Source organism: Myotis lucifugus, unplaced genomic scaffold (assembly GCF_000147115.1).
Source record: "Myotis lucifugus unplaced genomic scaffold, Myoluc2.0 scaffold_562, whole genome shotgun sequence".
Taxonomy (NCBI): domain Eukaryota; kingdom Metazoa; phylum Chordata; class Mammalia; order Chiroptera; family Vespertilionidae; genus Myotis; species Myotis lucifugus.
Genome location: NW_005871610.1, coordinates 379260 through 392651, shown reverse-complemented (window position 1 = coordinate 392651; position 13392 = coordinate 379260). Strand labels below are relative to the sequence as shown.

The 13392-nt window shown below is 58.2% G+C and overlaps 1 protein-coding gene and 2 long non-coding RNA genes across 3 annotated transcripts; 1 reads left to right on the top strand and 2 right to left on the bottom strand.

Moving 5' to 3' along the window:
• On the bottom strand, positions 1–11315 carry SLC22A20P. Its single transcript, XM_006104353.3, has 10 exons — positions 10658–11315; positions 10467–10570; positions 8708–8862; positions 7247–7415; positions 6550–6673; positions 5336–5451; positions 3472–3686; positions 1723–1831; positions 1340–1543; positions 1–544 (listed from the first exon to the last, which is right to left on the bottom strand). The coding sequence occupies exons 1-10, from the start codon at positions 11030–11032 to the stop codon at positions 451–453; spliced, it is 1665 nt and encodes a 554-aa protein (XP_006104415.1). The 5' UTR covers positions 11033–11315; the 3' UTR covers positions 1–450.
• LOC111823570 lies at positions 3663–7253 on the top strand. The gene is made up of 3 exons (XR_002826622.1): positions 3663–3796; positions 6294–6451; positions 6610–7253. It is a non-coding gene; the product is annotated as an uncharacterized LOC111823570 (long non-coding RNA).
• Positions 11316–12096: 781 nt separating the features above from the next.
• LOC106694670 lies at positions 12097–13284 on the bottom strand. The gene is made up of 2 exons (XR_001345711.2): positions 13160–13284; positions 12097–12825 (listed from the first exon to the last, which is right to left on the bottom strand). It is a non-coding gene; the product is annotated as an uncharacterized LOC106694670 (long non-coding RNA).
• Positions 13285–13392: the final 108 nt, after the last annotated feature.

Here is a 13392-nt window from a genome sequence, read left to right as displayed (position 1 = left end):
AGCCACACACACAGGGGAGAGAGCTTTAATCCTCAAGGCAGGAGAGAGTAATGTGTCAAGAATGGAGCACAGTGAGTTTTCAAGGACAAGTGGGCGGGGCTGTTTCAGGGACAACCAGGGGCCGAAATGTCACCCTAACCCTGCAAGGACCCAGCGCTTTCAGGTGGAACAAGAATGAGAAGAGAGGTTTTAAGGGGCAGAGTTGGAGGTGGGAAGGAAAACGGCCCCTCCTTCAGTCCCTGGGCATGGCTTCTCCTCAATTTCTATCCATTTGTGATGCCAATGGCTGCTGGTCTGGTTTCTGCCGGCAGCCCCAGCACTGGCTTTGGGTGGCTCTTTGACATGGGCTGATGGAGCCACCATGGTCCTTGGCCAACCCCGACCCCGGTCAGCACCAGGAAGCCGGATACTGGCTGAGGTACGGCCAGCATGTGCCGGGCCCTGGGCACCTCAGATGGTTTCTAGGAGGGGAGAAGCTCCCAGCTGCTGGAGGGAAATGTCTTCGCTCCTCCCCTCTGCATCCTTCCTGGAGAGGCCTTTGGCTCTGCGGAATGAGAAGGCAAACGGAACACTGATGCAAGTGGAAGGGAGGTGGAGAGGGGCAGAGCATGTGTGTGTGACGATCGAGGGTGTTTGTCACGCACGAGACGTGTCTCCACTGTCCCTTCTGCCCCGTCCTGGCTCCACTACGAGGTCTCACGGTGGCAGAGGCTGGCCTGGTTAGTAAGAGCCAGACTTGGAAAAGCTGCTGGTCAAAGAGTTTTCCAAAGAGGACCCAACGCCAGACAGTCAACCAAGGCCACCCCGCTGGGCCGGACTCAGCGTGGACCAGGGCACAGCAGAGACCTGGGCGCTGGGCATGCCAGGCCCTTCCTACGTTGCCCCAGGTGGAGAGGCAACCAGCCCAGACATATTTCTTTTTTCTTTATTGATTTTAGGAAGAGGAAGGGAAAGGGGTAGAGAAATAGAAACATCGATGACAGAGAAACATCAATCGCTGCCTCCTGCACGCCCCCAACTGGTGATCAAGCCTGCAACCTGGGCTTGTGCCCTGACTGGGAATCGAACCTGTGACCTCTTGGTTCATAGGTTGACGCTCAACCACTGAGCCACACGGGCCAGGCTACAGCGGATTCTTCTTTCTATGGCACCATTCGCCGTTGGGTCTGTTCTTGTGAAAGCTAAGCCTCCACCGATGGAGGAGCTGGGCATGGTGACACCCAGCTCTCGCTCAGCAGTGACGTTTTAGCAGCAGCCACAGGACACTCTGCCCTCAGTTGTTTTGGGGACCACAGCCTGTTTGGTCGCCCCCACCCCGCTGTACCCAGAGGCCTCTCACCTCCTCTCCATCACCTCAATGGTCTCCACCAGGGGTGTGTTGCGGGTCTCAGCCAGGAAGCAGACGGTCAGTCCGGCCAGGATCGAGGTGGCCCCGAAGGCCACAGGCGGCAGGATGGCACTGAACTCCCCGACCGTGGTGACCAGGGGCGCCGCCAGCCCCCCGAGGCGGGCGTTGACCGAGACGAAGCCCATCCCCATCTGCCTGTGCGAGGAATGTGGACAGGTCCGTGGCCGTGGCCTAGACCCCAGAGGGCGGGGGTGCTGTGGACCGAGCAGAAAGGAGAGGGGCTCTGCCTTGGCAAGCCCAGCAGGTGTCAGCCAGGAGCGCCGGGGGCTCCCAGTTTGGGGCAGGTGCTCTTCCGCCTCCCCCTACAGACCCACCTGATCTCCGTGGGGTACAGCTCTCCCGTGAACAAGTACACGCAGATGAAGGAGCTGGCCAGGCAGCCTTTGCCCAGCGCTGCCTGGGCCGTGCGCAGGGTCTGCATATCTGCAGGGCGGACAGACTGTGGGAGGGGTGGCTCAGAGCCCAAGAGGGAGCAGGGAGGCAGAGGGGGTGGGGGTGGGGTTGGGGGTGGGAGTGGGGGTGAGGGCCATGGGACGGGGTGCTGTGGGGGAGGAGACAGGGAAGCATAGGGCGTGGGGTGGGCACAGCCTGGGCGGGCAGGGCGCCCAGAACCTGGAGGGTGTGAATCAGGGTTTCCACCACCTCACGTCCCCACCTGGGACCCAGAGTCCCCACACGGCCCTTCTCTGACTTCCGCCTCCTCCCCTCCTTCTTTCCACCGGTCACCAGGTCCTGCTGGGGAGCCGGGACAAGCTTTGGAGCTGGGCTCAGGTTCAAATCCCGGCTCTGACCCAGATGGGTGACCCTGGTCACTATCACATAACCTCTCTGAGCCTCCTCTGAAGAATGAGGAAAACGCAGCGCCTGCTTCGAGGGCTTGTCCTGAGGTTGACAGGATGCCGTGAGTGCAGGTGCTAGTGCTCATCACATGCTCGCTGCTACCGTTATTCACATGCTCATCCTGCTGCTGCTCACCAACAGCTCAGCCCCAGTGCCCATGCCCAGCGCGGGGCAATGGGCAGGGAAATGGTGGCACATCCTTTGTGGCCACTCCGGCTGCACACTGCAAGTGGAGGGGATAGTTTATCAAATGCCCACACCTGGGCCCCACCCATCTCGGTTATTGCAAAGCCTCTTGGGGCTGGGCTCAAGTTGGTAATTCTTTTAAAGGTCCCCAGGAGAGTCTGATGGGCAGCCAGGGTTGAAAATCACCAATCTAGATGGGATATTACACAGCGATATAAAATTAGGGCCATGAAGCATTTGTCCTAACATGGAAAAGTGTTTATGTTGCAGCATAACATGGGAAAGCATGTTTCTAGACAACATACAATGTGAAAAGGGATACATTATATATAATATATACACACATATACAATCCTTTTTATATATGTATATAATAGTTTCTTGATTATTGATTATATCAAATACAGAATCAACAAATAGGAAAAAAGATTGGAAGAAATTCGTCAAAATGCCAATAGTAATAATCGATCCATTTTGTAGGGAGGAACTGAAGCACAGAGAAGTCAGACAGCCTGCACGGTGGTCACAGCGAGCCCTCGGCTCAGCACACGCTCTCGGGCTGGGATACCCAACCCTGGCTTCTCGCTGAATCACTGGACAGCTTTCTGAATCCTAAGGGTTGGGTCCCCCTCCTGAGGCTAACTGCACTGGCCTGGGGCCCCTGGGCACTGGGAGTTTTCAAAGGTCTCCAGGCCGGTTTGCAGACCACTGTCCCAGGGCCAGCGGCTGAGGTTCACACTTGAACTTCTCCGCCCTGGAAATGCTGCCTGTCCAGGCTCCAGGTGGACACACACCAGCTAGCCCTTTGGTTGGTTTGATGCATCAATCTAACATCCCCGATAAGATGGGAAATGCCCTGAGGGCATTTACAACCAGGAGCTGACCCTAGGCACCGAGTGCTCATTAAAACCCCTGCTGATGGACAGTCACTTTCTTCCCAGATCTCTCTCTTCCTTGTTCCCTTGTTGTACTTGTTGCCCACCAGACCCCAGACCCCAGAGGCTCCCAGGCGGTAATGGCAGAAGCCCGCAGCTCACCTTCTGGCACAAACATGTTGGCGATCACCATGAGCCCAGCCAGGATGAGGAAGGAGGCCACTGTGGCTCGGCGGCCCACGTAAATCATGGTGGTGGTGGCCACCAGCATGGCCGGGATGTCTATGACCCCGAACAGGACCTGGACCAGGTAGACGCTGAGCCCAAACTTCTGCAGGTCCATGGCCAGGCCGTAGTAAGCCATGGAGTTGGAGAACCTGGGAGAGGCAGCAGAGCAGGCTGCTTGGGAAGGTCCCAGCACACGGGTGCGCCGCTCCAACCTCAACTACGAGAACAGACTCTTCCCCTGAACATCTCCCGGGCCAAGGTGGGTTTACAGGTCAACTCTCCGTCCTCACGAGGACCTCAGGGGCAAGGGCACAAGTGGGAAACTGAGGCCCAGAAGGCTGGTCGGCCTGAGCCCAGCTGGCGACCTTACCGACAGTGCCTGGTCTGCTCCAGAGCTCAGGTAGTGCATGGCCCGCAGCCCACGCTTCCTCAGTATCAACCCCTATTATCTTTATGTCCAGGACACCCAGTCAGGCAAATTTAAATTTTTTTTTTAATCAGCCCCTTACCTCGGCATTTGCTAGCGTCCAGTCTGTGCTAACAGGTAGGGGTTGCCTTTGTATTTTTATCCATTGCACATCTTTATGCCTATCTATGTACCTGTTAGGAAGTTCTTCCTGCTCACCTGGTAAACTCTATTAACTGTCTTTGATTTTATTTATTTATTTATTTATTTATTTATTTATTTATTTATGTAATCCTCACTCGAGGATATTTTTTCATTGATTTTTAGAGAGAGGGAAAGACAGAGAGAAATATTGATGTGAGAGAAACACATGGATTGGTTGCCTCCTGCATGTGCCCTGACCACGGCCCTGGCTGGGGAGGAGCCTGCAATGGAGGTTCATGCCCTTGACCAGAATCGAACAAGCTGACATTATCCACTGAGCCAAACCGGCTATTAACTGTCTTTTCAAACCCACCTAAATGCCATCCCCTGTGTGAAGCCCTCAGCAGCCCTAATTAAGGGAACTATTATTGGGACACTTGTCATACCTCATAGAAATTACTGTTTTCCTGTCTGTCCCCTTCTGGACCCCACATCTGGGCAGCAGGTCTCACCTGGGTGGGCACCTATTGGAGGCATCTGGGCACCATGTCTCATTCTGCTCTGCCCTGGGGCTCTCCAGGGACAGATGTGGGGTCCCTCGGTCAGCATGGATATCTCATCCATGGCCATATGCAGCACCAGCGGAGGCCAAAGGACCCCGGAGGAAGGGTGTAGAGCAGGATCGGATTCACAAGGCTCACCTGCTCATTGCATTAAGCATATTTAAGAGTTAGTCAGTGGCCCGGCCGGCGTGGCTCAGTGGTTGAGTGTCAACCTATAAACCAGGAAGTCATGGTTCGTTTCCCGGTCAGAGCACATGCCCACATTGCGGGCTCGATCCCCGATCGTGCAGGAGGCGGCCGATCAATGATTCTCTCTCATCATTAATGTTTCTCTCTCTCTCTCTCTCTCCCTTTCTCTCTGAAATCAATAAAAAAATATTTTTAAAAAATAGTCAGTGGGGCCAAAACCGGTTTGGCTCAGTGGATAGAGCGTCGGCCTGCGGACTGAAGGGTCCCAGGTTCGATTCCAATCGGGGGCATGTACCTGGGTTGCGGGCACATCCCCAGTGGGAGATGTGCAGGAGGCAGCTGATCGATGTTTCTCTCTCATCGATGTTTCTAACTTTCTATCTCTCTCCCTCTCTGTAAAAAATCAATAAAATATATTTTAAAAAAAATAGTCAGTGGGGACAAAAGTTATGTCTCTAACTTGGGTCAAAGTCTTGGGCATGAGCCCATCACCTACCAGACCACCATGAGACAGCACGTGACCTTGCGGATGGCCGGGGTTCGGAAGAGGTCCAGGACGGAGGTGGAAGTGCGGACGCTCGTGAACTCACTCTGGATGTAGGAGCTCACCACCTGGGCCAGGAAAGCGCGATCAGGGGACTGGAGGGACCTGAGACCATGTTTCTCTGCTGGGTATCCCTTCATCCATGGGGAGGAGGGCCATGGTCAAAGGCCCTGGCAGGATGGCTGGTCCTGCTCTCTCTCTATCTTGGGGCTGCTGGCCCTCCGCTGGCTGTCTCCGGGGATTTGGGAGGAAGCCGAGGCTCCCACGAGTCCCATGGCTCCTGAGCCGCCTGCTGCTTAGGCTGAAGCGGCCACCTGTGTTCCAGCGGGGCCCTCACGCCCCATCCTCGGTGGAGACTGTGAGACAGGCGTGGCCAATGGTGAAGAGCAGGGGTCTGAGTGGTTCTGCCCCTTCCCGCGGTGTGTTCTTAGGCAAATCACCTGACCCACCCAAACTTCATTTTCCTCATCAGCAAAAGTGAGACATTAAATGAGGTCACGTAGCCTGGCCAGCGTGGCTCAGTGGTTAAGCGTTGACCTATGAACCAGGAGGTCATAGTTCCATTCCCAGTCAGGGCACATGCCTGGGTTGCAGGCACGATCCCCAGTGTGGGGTGTGCAGGAGGCAGCTGATAAATGATTCTCTCTCATCATTGATGTTTCTCTCTCTCTCTCCTTCTCCCTTCCTCTCTGAACTCAATAAAAATATATTTTAAAAAATAAAAAAAATAAATGAGGTCATGTACGTAAAAAGGCCTTAGCATACATAGTGCCTAGCATAGGGCTCGATAAATGGTACTTATTTATAATAAATGGTACTTTTATTATCAATTCTTCAATAATTTTACTTCATGATGGCTATTTTAATATTTTCATTTTGTTACTTTGTTTACATTTTGGCTGGATGTCAGTGTGAATGACAATCTCCCCATTATACAGTCGGATGGTCTGATGGACAAAGCGGCTGACGTTTTTTATCCCGGGCCGCACAGCCATTCAATGGTTAACACCTTTGCTGCACGGCCTCTTCCCGCTCTGCTTACTCCCAGCCTCTTCACCTGGATGGTGGGTGAGTCCAGGGGGGCTACTAAGTAAATCCTAGCACATCCGGAGGCCACCAGCGCGACCGCAAACTGTCCCTGCCCTTCCTCCCGCCCACCCGCCTACCTCCTGGGTCAGCCTCTCCCCTTCCGCCTTTCTCCCGTTCATGGCGGCCACCTTCCGCAGGTTCTGCACAGCTCGCTGGGACTTGCCGTGGAGGAGGAGCCATCGGGATGACTCTGGCAGCCACCTGACACCAGGAGGAGGACGGAGAGTGACCAGGGCTGAGTGGGACTCACTCTTCCCCAAACGCAAACACGGCTTCATTCACCTTCTTTCAGGCCTTAAGGGAGGTGAAATGCCCTGCCGGCCGCAGCGTCAGGACTTCACAACACATCACACAGGGACGCACTGAGGCCGCTCAGAGACTGCTGGGGGCTGGGGGCCGGGACAGGTCGGTTTTAAATCTGGGTCTGACCCAGTGTCTGGCCTTGAGTAAGTCATGGACCCCCCTTGGCGGTGCCTCAGGTCCCCTCCTACAAAATGCCGGGAGGTGGTCGTGAGACACAAAGGAGTTGAAAAGGCAAAAGCACTCAGATTGTTCTGGAACCCAGGCCAAGGTCGGGGATTTGTCCGGAGCTTCCCCACAGCCGTGCACATACTCGGGAGCCCGAGGTCCCACAGCTCCGCCCTCTTCGCATCACCCACCACCACACCCAGCAGGTCCCAGTCACTGCACACCCCAGGCCGCCAGAGGGACAGGTCGGCCACACAGGGGCACCCTCCCCCACACCCCACCCCACCCACTCTGCTCAGGACGTACCAGGAATAGAGGGAAAAGATGAGGAAAGGAACAGAGACGGCAAACTGCAGCCAGCGCCAGGGCCGGGCCAGGTACGCCACTCCGGCCAGGATGAGCTGCCCCAGGGTGAAGGAGAAGCCCAGCAGGACGCCCGCCACGGTCCGGCCGCGGGTGGGCATCCACTCCACAACTGCGGAGAGAACACGCAGGCTCGGCCACGCTCGCCAGGAGGCCCCGCTGTGGTCACTCGAGAGGAACTCAGAGACCCGCCGAGACAGGCCAAGGCCCCTCCTCACTCGTGCACTCGGCGGAATGCCAGGTGGACCAAAGCCCCAAATTAAACAACAGAACCTCAAACGTAGTAGAAGAAATCATGACAGGTTGTTTTTTCAATCTTAGAGTCAGGAAAGGCTTTTCTAAGAATATCACAAAACCCAGAAGCAATAAAAGGAAAGATCAGTAAACTCAACTTCATAAAAATAAGAAGCGTCTGTATTAAAAAGACAAACAGCCCTAGCGGGTTTGGCTCAGTGGATAGAGCATCGGCCTGCGAACTGAAAGGTCCCAGGTTCGATTCAGACCAAGGGCACATGCCCAGGTTGTGGGCTCGATCCCCAGTAGTGGGCTTGCAGGAGGCAGCCAATCAATGATTCTCTCTCATCATTGATGTTTCTATCTCTCTCTCCTTCTCCCTTCCTCTCTGAAATAAATAAAAATATATTTTTTAAAAAATAAAATAAAAAAATAAAAAGACAAACAACAGCAAAACCCACCATAAGCAAAGTCATAACACCAGCAAAAAAAAAAAAATGACAAAGGAAAAAATTGCAACTCAACAGATAAAGGGCGAATTTCCCTAAAATTGGAAAAATTCTCACAAATCAGTAGAAAACAACCAAAACAAACAGAAAAACAGGCAAAGGACATGAACAGTTGAAAGAAAAGGAAATATAATGATTCTTATTTTCATGATTTTTTTTGTAAATAGTAAAATGTGGAAACAGCCTACATTTTGCCAGCACATCCCAGGGGGCTGGTAAAGAAATCATGGCGCCACCATAAATGATGAGTCAGCACTTTGCAGCCCAGGTGAACCCCAGCCTTTTTGGATCCACATAATCTCAGCGCTGCCTGCAGCCCTGGGGCCACGGTCTCACCTCACCTCTGTGCCCCCATACTGAGAGCCTGGCACACAGTAGGTGTTTAGTAAGTGGTTATTGTTGACTAATTCACACGGGAAATAAACCCAACCCTCTCAGCTCACTCACTGATGGCAAATCACAACCCAGGCCCACGGTCAAGGCCGGCGGGGCTGCTGCTGGGAGCCCAGGCCTCTCAGGGCCCTGCTGGGAGGCTCTGAGTGGAGGTCACTGGGTGAGAATCCCACAGGAGGACACAGGTAAGATGTCTGACGATGGGGCTGCCGTGCCACCTTCCACGAGCGCCCCCCCCCCCCTGCCGCCCCTCCTCGGCTGGACTCACCCAGAGAGAGGGAGTTGAGGATGATGCCAGAGAAGGTCATGCCCATCAGGAACCGGAAGACGCAGTAGGCACTGAAGGAGCTGAAGTACGCGGTGGCGGCCCCCGACACTGCCAGCTGCAGGTACGACCAGACCAGGGGGCCCTTGCGGCCCAGCCTGAGCCGGGCCATGGCACGGCGTTAGGGTTCCCCGCAGAGATTGTTGAAGGAGGGTGAACGAAGCTCTCCCGCCCCCCTGCCACCCGAAGCTGCCCCCCCAGATCACAACCCTCGTCCTGGGCCCAGGCACTGGTGGTGGAGGCCAGCCCGGGAGGGAGCAGCACAGGGTGGAGAAAATTAACAATGAAGAGTGTGCTCCCTCCTTCATTCCTTCACTTGAGGAGTATTTCTGGCCCCACTACCAAGCCAGCTAATGCCAGGGCTGGGGATTCTGCAAAGGCCCAGAGGCAGGAGCAGTGGGTGGTGGTGAGCTCTTGGTGGGGCCTCGGCAGGGGGAGCGGGGCCCCAGGGTCAAGTCTTCCTTTAAACTGATCACACTGGGGAGGCCATGCTGGGCGGGGCTTGTCACACCACAGAGGGGTCCAAGGCCAGGGGAGCAGGGTCATCGCACCCCCATTTGTGAGGGTCCAGGAGGGCAGCAGGCCAAGCAGGGGTGGCTGCATATTCCTCTCCACACACACCCCATGACATACTCGCTCACTCATTCATTGTGTTGCAAAAAAGTTCATCCCCCACCTCTAAGTGACAGGCCTCAGCTGGGGCTGGTGACAGATAAGACACTACGGATAAGATACACAAACTCATATCCAGAAAGACCAGGCTGTGTGGTGTCACAGTGTCAGAGCTCCCACCGCGGGCCTGTGGCCTGCAGCGCCCTCCGGAGGGTGGGGTCTGGAGTCCAGGAGGCCCCCCCAGAACCTGAACTGGCAAGGGTGAGAGGCAGCGGGGAGGAGAAGAGAGGAAAGGAGAGGAGAGGAGAGGAAAGGGGGAGAGGGAGGGGAGGAAGAGACAGAGGGGGGGGGAGGGAAGAGACAGGGAAGGGAAGGAGAAAGGGGGCCCAGAAGAAGGGAGGGCGTGGGGAGCTGACTGGGCAGGGCCCCCGCCATGGGCTGCGTTTTCCTGCTGTCTCCCTAGAGCAGTGGGTCGGCAAAACTGCGGCCCCTTGAGTGTGGCTCTTTCCACAAAATACCACGTGTGGGCGCGCACGTACAGTGCGATTGAAACTTCGTGGCCACACTCAAGGGGCCAAAGAGCCCATGTGGCTCGCGAGCTGCAGTTTGCCGACCACAGACCTAGAGGGGCCGCAGTGGACAGTTGGGGCTGCACAGTCAGTTCTGCCTCCTCCCCGAGTGGGCCGCACTCGGGCAGAGGGAGGAGGGGAAGCACTTTCTGAAGGAACACGCAGGGGCCTTTCGGGGTGGAAAAGGCCGGCGGAGCCCATGGCCGCGCCCGCATTGGTGCAGGAAGGCGGACAAGCACAGGCACCCGCATCTGCTCGGGCTGCATGAAGTGTCCGGGGAGGTGCCTAGACAGGGCGGCCCCGGAAGGTGCTGGAGGTGGGGTGGCCGTGGGCGAGGGCCGCTTCCCTACACGCACCCTCATGCCTTCTGGAATGGGGAGGAATGTGGATGCGTTACAGGCATGATCAATCTACACGCACACACACACGAATGAACATTCATAAGGAAAAATGAACCAGGAGGCGAGGGGGAGGGTCCGGCCTGTGCTGGGGGGCCGGGGCCCTGGTCCCCGAAGCCTCACCTGTCCGCGAGGCTGCCGAACACGGCGGCGCCCACCAGCACCCCGGCCATGTAGACGGACTGAGCCAGGTCGCGGAGGCTGCGGGCCTCACACACCAGGTCCCACTGCGGGGGACAGGGGACGCCTCAGCCGGGGCCTCGGCAGCAGCTCCCCACGCCGCCCGCCCGCCTGCCCTGCGCCCGCCCGGGCACCTCCGTCACGATGGTGGCGGGGAAGACACTGCGGTCGTAGACCCAGCCGTCCCGGCAGCTCTCGGTGGCGGCCCCGGGGGCCGAGGCGTTGGGGCTCAGGAGGGCCCACTGAGGCTCCGTGAAGCGCCGGCAGGGCTCGGGGGCCCCAAGCCGGTCCCAGGGGACGGTGGCCCGCAGCCAGGCCTCCGAGCTGTTGGCGGCGGCCGCAGGGGGCCCGGCGGGGCCGCGGCAGTGGTGGCGGGGCACGGCGGCCGTGAAGTTCTGCAGGAAGTTGTGGCAGGCGAGCAGGCTGCAGGGCAGCAGCAGCAGGCCCGTGTAGACAAGCTGGAAGCGGCCCACGCCGCCCAGGGCGTCCAGCAGGTCGGTGAAGGCCATGCCTCAGGCCTGACCGAGCCCGGCGGCAGGGCCTTATGTACAGGCGCTGGGACGCACCCTGGGAGGTGGAAGAACAGGCCCGGGGTCAGGACCACAGATGCCCTGTGCCCACAGCTCGGAGGGTCCGGTTACACCTCCCAGGCAGCCTCAGGTGTCCCCATGTCTGCAGGGCTGCCCCCTCCAGACCCTTCCTCCCGGATTCTTCAATCTCTCCCCCCCGACCCCCTAGAACGGCGAGCACCCCGAGGGCTGGCTCACAACCATCGCCCAGCTCTGCGGGCCCAGCGGCCCTGCCCGCTGCCCTCGCCGGAGGTCCTCCCAGCGGTACATGCTCCTTCCCCTTCCCTTTGAATGGGGTTTTGCGAGGGGCTCGGCCCCCAGATCCTCCAGCCCCATGGTGTTCTCATCAAGCAAAACCCAATATAGAGAACTCGGAGCGCCTGCCCCCACTCCCCACTTGGCTCACAACCAGCCAGGCTCCCAGGAAGCCATGGGCCAAGCCCCCCTACTGAGGACATGGAGGCCCCAAAGGCCTGGCCCAGGGACCCGCAGGGAAGAAGCGGGCCCGGGATGGCAACTCCCGGCCCTGTGCCAGCCCATGGCGGGCAGAGTCGAGGCCGTCTGCCATTCGGGGCTCCAGCTGGGGCTCCCAGCAGCCGAGGGCAGCCCCCACCCCTGGGCTCAATCAGCCTTTGCCCGCACACACTGTCCTAGTTTGTGGCTCCCTCTACACCCCCACCACCCCCTCCCCTCAACCACTCTTATCTCTGTAAGGAAAGCCAGGCTCCCAGAGCGGCCAGAGCAGCTTACATAAGCTGCAGGTGTCTGGGTCACAGTCCCCCCAGGAGGACCTGAAGGAGGCTCTGTGCTCTGGGGAGCTTCCTGGGGGGTCGGGATTGTGCTAAGTAGGGGTTCTGGTTTCAGCCAGAGCCTCACAGGCCGGAGCGAGCCAGGAAGGCAGAAGTCGGGCCTCCAGGGCGGCCAGGAGGGTGGGCAGGTCCAGCAGGCCACCTGCCAGGTCCCGGGGCGGCAGCCTGGGGCAGGAACACAGTCCAGAGACAGACACGGGGCCTTTCTCCTTTATTATTTGAGGTTTCTCTGCATGGAAACACGAGCCCCCACACACCCAGGCCCAGGTGCCTCTGGCACCCCCATAGTAGTATACCAGTACCAGAGTCCCCTTTAAATTCACCGATATAAAAAAGGAGGGAGGGAGGGAGGGGAGAAGGGAGGGCCTGACCACCCCCTGGGCCAGGCAGCTCCGTGGGGCAGAGGGGGGCGTTGGCTTCTGCACAGGAAGGGACAGGCGTTCCCAGCCCTGGGGAGGGGGCCCGGCTGGGAGGGGGCTCTGCACACTATGATATAGACGGTGCAGAGCTAGTGGTTATGGTTTAAAGTCCGAAGGTAAGGCCAGGTGGCTGGTCTCTGGAGTGAGGGCAGAGGACACATTAAGATGCTGGGAGGCCAGGGCTGTCAGCGCCCCCAGGAGCCCCACCCCGAGGCAGGAACAAGCGAAAGCTGCCTTCCTGGCTTGGCGACGGGAGGGGCTGGGGGCGTCCACCTGAGCCCATGGTCCGAGGAGCAGGGGGGCCACACAGCTCTGCCCAGAGCAGATGGACCGTGGCGGCTGGGAGGTGAGGGGACAGAGGCCACTGCCCGCTCCGAGGAAGGCACTTGCAGCTGGCGTGGCCGGGCGCGGCGTGGTGGGAAGGCAGAGCTTGGCAGATGACGAGGGAGAGGAACGCAGCCCGGGGCCTCACCCCTGCTCATGCAAACATGGTCAGCTGTAGCCACTGCGGTGGAGGGAGGGGAGAGAGGAGACGGGTCAGCGGGGCCACTCCAAGCCCAGCCTCCCAGCCCCATGGCTCAGGCACCACCATCTCTCAGCCCCCTGACAGCGACCCTCTTGGGGGGTAGAGGAGGGCCACTTCCTTACCTCCTCCACCCTGGGAGGCCGGCTGCTGGCTCCTGCAGAGGCCTCCAGGGGCCTGGCCTCCCTTCCCAGGACCCGACACCCCACCCCATCCTTCCAGGACTCGGGGGGCCTGGCCTTGAGGGCTGGCTCTGAGGCCACAGGCTCCACCGCCCCCCGAGGTCCTTCCCCGACCTGGCCCAGGAGGTTCCCACCTGAAACAGGTCGAAGGTCACGACTCCATCCAGATCTGTGTCCAGAGTTTTGAAAAACCCTGTGGTTCAAGAAAAGATGACATGGGGCTGAGAATTCTGGGGGAGCATTCCTGCAGGCCTCCCCTCCTGCCTCACCCCCACCTCCCCACAGCACCCCAAGCTCTCACACACCACAGCCATTAGAGGCTCTTCCTGCTGCCCAAGAGCCGCCCCCCCCACCCAACCACACACAC